General features: G+C 33.9%; 1 protein-coding gene across 1 annotated transcript in view; it reads right to left on the reverse strand.

Moving 5' to 3' along the window:
* Positions 1-5869, reverse strand: part of LOC106471344 (collagen alpha-1(IX) chain-like) — a gene marked incomplete at its 3' end in the record, with an annotated part of 76624 nt that overhangs the window by 20126 nt on the left and 50629 nt on the right. Inside the window, exons 6-9 of the mRNA XM_022399955.1 lie at positions 2779-2949; positions 2533-2604; positions 2026-2103; positions 1339-1437 (exon numbers count right to left, since the gene is read on the reverse strand). Of these exons, the coding sequence (XP_022255663.1) occupies positions 1339-1437; positions 2026-2103; positions 2533-2604; positions 2779-2949 (420 nt within the window). The remainder of the gene's footprint in view (positions 1-1338; positions 1438-2025; positions 2104-2532; positions 2605-2778; positions 2950-5869) is intronic.

Genomic DNA, 5869 nt, shown 5'->3' on the forward strand with positions numbered 1-5869 from the left:
TTGCGCGAAATTCAAAAAACAAACAAACAAGTTCTGTTAAAAGTAGCTACCTTCTAAGAACTTGCGAAAGATTGAACTATAAATATGTGAGATTGAGAAAGAATCCTTATCTGTTCTTATTGTGAATATGTATATAAATATATATAGAAGTTGTATTTGGCAGACAGTACATCCTACTGTGTGGGTCTCACTTCTGAAGATACCTCTTTTACTAAGGTATAGTTTATCCTTACCTAATTGTAGTTTCTAACTTATTTTTATTCACCAGTCAATATCCGTCCTAGATAAACGATATTGTTAACGCTCACTTTCCCTTCGGTGTTAACATTAGTACAACTGTTGTATAATGTCTACATGTATTCCATGCACACAGATACAGCAGTTACATTAAATTGTAGAAGAATGATGTCACATATCACTATTTTCCCATTTTACTTTTATACATTTTTCATGTTGAAATATCTGCCATTGATGTACTGAGAATACAGCTGGAAATATCGTGGACAAAATAAAACCAATGAAATACTGAGAATACAGCTGGAAATATCGTGGACAAAATAAAATCAATGAAGTACTGAGAATACAGCTGGAAATATCATGGACAAAATAAAACCAATGAAGTACTGAGAATACAGCTGGAAATATCGTGGACAAAATAAAACCAGTGAAGTACTGAGAATACAGCTGGAAATATCGTGGACAAAATAAAACCAATGAAGTACTGAGAATACAGCTGGAAATATCGTGGACAAAATAAAACCAGTGGAGTACTGAGAATACAGCTGGAAATATCGTGGACAAAATAAAACCAGTGAAGTACTGAGAATACAGCTGGAAATATCGTGGACAAACTAAAACCAGTGAAGTACTGAGAACACAACTGAAACTGTCGTGGACAAAATCAAAATGAGGATACTGATAATTTAATGCATTCTAATCATTATATATTTTTAGTGTTTAGTTATTAATTTACGGCAGTATGTACTTCTAGTCAGTTCGTTATATAGAACTGGCTCAATGAACTTAAGTTTGTTTTTAGTTCTGATCTATATAGTTTTCTTACTCTTGATCAAAAGTTATTATTAAGTAGTTGAAATAAATATCAATATTTCTCCTAATTTGCTAAAGATCGGCGATTAATTGTTTCATACAAAACAACTACACAATTTTATAGTTGGTAGGAGTGAAGGTAAACTCGTTAGTTTTGGGTAGGGCACGTTAATGGACCTGAATAAAGGTTCGGGTTATAGAAGTAGATAATTTGTGCTTTAAGTTGTGGATATAGTCACTTGAAGGTTATAAGTATACTTGGGACCTAGGAAGTGATTGAATACTTACAGCTATACCAGCAATTCCTATTTCTCCTTTAGTCCCTCTCAATCCTGGAATTCCTTGTAAACCTGGTTCACCAGGTTCGCCATGAGGGCCAGGTGGGCCCTGAAAATGTATGAATTTAAAATATGTATTAGAACACAAAATAACTGTTTTAAATCAACTAAAAAAGCTTACGCCCCAGACATTACATGATTAGTGCTTAAATTAAAGCGATGAACCAAATAATTTAACTGAATATGTTGCAATATTATCTTCAGTAAAACACACACAGAGTTTTACTAACAATTATCTTACTACTTATTTTTGTTCGAGGTTCTGAAATCTCATCGCATTTCCTTTCTCCTTCCAGACAAAAGCACTTTGTTGTTAAACTGATTCCCTATATTGAATTTTGTTTTTAAAACATATCATTTTTGATATAGTTCTTTACTTACTTCTGTCGGTTTGGCATGACCTCGTGGTAAGGGGCTCGACTCACTATATGCGGGCTGTGGGTTCGAATTCCTATCATCGTGGGGGCGTTGTAATGTGTCGATCAGTCCCACTATTTGTTGGTAAAAGAGTAGGCCAAGATTGGCAGTGGATAATGTTGATTAGATTGCCTTCCCTCTGGTCTATTAGGGACGGGTAGCGTAGATACCTCGCGAGTAGCTTGGCGCGAAATTTAAAAACAAACAAACAAATACTTACTTCCGTTCCATTTAATCCAGGCGGACCTGGAGGACCAGCCGGACACACTTGACATTCTTGCCGTTTCTGCAGATTTTCCTTGAGTAACATATAATATAATAGAACTCAAAATGGTTTTGTATAAACAAGTTAGTTTTATACAGAGTATTTTATACAAATCTTATTAGATCAATTCTGTGTAAGTTATTTGATCACTAACGATTCTCTTAACATATTAACACGAACAAAAGGCGAATTTATAACATCCAAATAACTTGACATTCTCAGAACACCTAGGAAAACTAGTGTCCAGTCTGTAATAGAAATAACAGTAACAGTGTTAAAATCACATAGTCTAGTAACAAGCAAAATAACACAATTCCTGATACAAAACTCTGTAAAATTACTTTTGTTATTTTGATAATTGAACAATCATTTTATATTTTCGTATTTTCTTTCTTTTTTAACAACATTTAGTTGTATCATATCATTAGTTTCATTAGAGAATGACTGACTCTCACTACTTACAGGTAGTTCATCACAAGTTTCTCTTTTCGCCCGCGTGGGGTCGCAGCTCAATACCATCCATTGTAAATCTAACTAAAAAAAAAAATCTTGTTTAGAAAAATTGGTCTAAATATCAAGTTTCATAAAAATAAATTGTTACTTTCTAATTTGAACATATTACGTTTAATCTTCGTACTGGTAATATTCTAACTTATACAAATGTTTTACTCTTTGCGTTAAATTATTTCCGAAGCAAACGCTACCTACAGGCACACTTTTGTTTTTGCCTTTGTACTGTGCAAGCACTATGTTTCCGTTGACGTCTATTGGTCCACGTTGATTCATAGTCAGTGTTGTCGCCTTTTTACAATCCATGTAAAGCGTGACTTTATCTTGATAGACACTGAAGTCAATCTTGTGCCATTGTTTGTCGTTTACCTGAAATCACCAAAAGCAAACGTTATTTTCAACATCATAATGTGTTCCATAGTCAATCTGATTACCTTGATCATTAACGAGTGAAAACCGTGAGAATTTTGTTTTTTAAGTTCCAAACACCTAAACTACTTCAAGGAAATTCTTGATAATAAGAAACATTAAAATAAATAGAAAACACTTTAGAATATCACTTTTGTCATTATAAATGTACATTAGCATATTTGAATTTAACATTATGTTCGGATTAACAGCAAATGTTAAAGACTGAGTACTAAACATATACATAGTAACATGATATAATGACATTTGTCATTTTAAAATTGGAATCTGATCAATATTTTGTGATTTTTTTTTCTGTGCTCTGCCGATCACGGTTATCGAAACTCGGTTTCAAGCGTTGTAAGTCCGCAGACATACCGCTGTACCTCTGAGGGGCCACATAATATGATGTTAATTTGTTGTTAGGCGCAAAGAAGCAAAATAGACTATCTGTGCTGGGCCCACTGCCTGGATCGAGCACCGAATTTTCGCTTTATAAACCCTCATGTTTACAGATGAGTTACCGAGGGGCATAATATGGTGCAATTAAACTATAATGCTCTAGACATGGCCGAATTAAAAGATGTTAACCAAAGACTCGGGAAACTCGCGAATTGTTTAATTTACATGAATTAAAGTAAGGCGCTATTGTTTTACAGTTTACTGTTTGTTACCTGTATACAGACAACTAATTACAACTTCATCGGTAATAATAGCCTTTTAATTACTAAAAGAAAAGAAAAAAAGTAGCTCCAAGTGACTATGGTGACCTTATAAGTTCCGTGTATATATTTTTTTCTTTTTTGTACTCATCACAATGAACCCTATGTTCATATAGGTTTCGAAGGATATAAACTACTAACTTAGTGTTATGAATCGCAGTTGATAAGAAGTTTAAGATCTTTCTTCTCTCATCAACAAAATTGTAAACTTCGGCAAGAAAGAAACGCATGGCTTTCATTCGATCTATTATAATATTATAATTATTATAACTAAGTGTAGAACAATCTTTGTGGAGGGACTAACTTCATTCCAGCCCCCCCCCCCCACTGACTCTGATCCACATAAAACTTTGCACATATTTAGTGCTGATTTTGAGCCGCAAATTCCACAATTTGTGCTGCACTACAACTAAAGTTAAAGTTATAGGACAATTTTTGTGGATGGGACTTACTTCACTCCAGCTATACACGGACTCTGATCCATATGAAACGTGACACACATATCTAGTGACGATTTTATGCAGAAAAGTTCAGAATTTGTGCTACACTACAAATAGACTTAAAGCGCAATCATTGTGTGAGGGTAACTTCACAACATCTGACTCAAATCCACATGAAATTTCGCACACATTTAATTAATATAATTTAACAGAAGAAAGCAAATGGTGCCGTATAATGGTACTAAAAATAACGTTACTCCAAAATATAATTAAGATTTCAAATTTTGTAGTTTTTATCTCTTGCTCAACTACTCTAAATAGTTTTTGTTTATTTTCAAAACATACTATTCATACTTTAACATTGCCTTTGACTCGTTCGATAGCATTGAATTATTATAGCTCAGAGTACGTAGTTTCAATAAATCTACTATGGCGCTTGTCTTTTAATATTTCAGTGTCATTAGCATGGTTAGTTTTGATTTTTGACACAGGACTGTAAATATAAAAGTTTAACTTATTTCATGACAAATTAATCCTATTCATTATAGGGTCGTGTATTTGGTGTCGCACCAAGTTGGGTTATTATCTGTCTAGCGTCTCTGACTGTGAACTGTGTTCTCTCCTGTTTCTTACACTCAGACTCAAGACAGGATGTCTAATTCTTAACTTATAGTCAACTCTCATACAGGATTACACAGACTTACAACAATGATATATCGTAAACCTTTTAACTTGTGTACAACCTTACTACTCTACTTTCATGTTAAGCTCTACTACAATGATTGGAAGCACCGTTTTCTTCTTAAACGTTTGCCGATACAGATCTCATGACGATTCTCAGGGATAGAATTTGTTCTTTGGTTATGCTGTCTTCTAAGAAAGCAACAAGTCATCATCGTCATACGATTATTTCCGCTCTCAAACCTCAAATTTTCATAAGAAAACGACCCCCCAAACAGCATGTGTTTTGACACAGGTGTTTTGGATGCCAGTGGAGGTAACCGTTTACTCCAATCTGTAATTACTAACAATATTATATTTAAACTAGCAAAATAATATCCACACGGATACAGTAGTTATACAAAAGTACACAACAAAAAGTTTAAAAAGTCGCTTCATAACATTGATCATCAGACAAGCGTTTCTCAAACTTTTGTCATCTACGTCCCTTTGATAAATATGGTTTCTCGCGCGCCCCCTCCTTTTTGAAATGACTTAAAGAGTGAGTTCAGTGAAGAGAGGTAATACATGTATACGAATTAAAATGTTACATGTATTGTAGCAATTATTTATTATTTTCATTAATGAAAAATATATTAAAACACTTAATTTTGCATCATTGCACCATTGACTCTATTCTAATCGCTCGAGCCCCCAAGAAATAATTTACTCCCCTCTAGGAGGGGTGCCACACACTTTGGAAAACGCTGCACTAGACTATTAGAATATAAGTATTTATATAATATATATATATATATATTATATAAGCCTAAGGTGTTTTATATTTACATTGATCCAGGCCGTGAAGCTCAAACTAATTGGAAAGTACATAAAATGTACATAAGATCAGTTCCATCTAAATGAGACCCTGGTGTCAGTGATGTCCCATAGTAGATCTAGTAAAACGGTACAGTTCCATCTAAATGAGACCCTGGTGTCAGTGATGTCCCATAGTAGATCTAGTAATACGGTACAGTTCCATCTAAATGAATAACACTT

Source organism: Limulus polyphemus, unplaced genomic scaffold (genome assembly GCF_000517525.1).
Source record: "Limulus polyphemus unplaced genomic scaffold, Limulus_polyphemus-2.1.2 Scaffold4557, whole genome shotgun sequence".
NCBI lineage: Eukaryota > Metazoa > Arthropoda > Merostomata > Xiphosura > Limulidae > Limulus > Limulus polyphemus.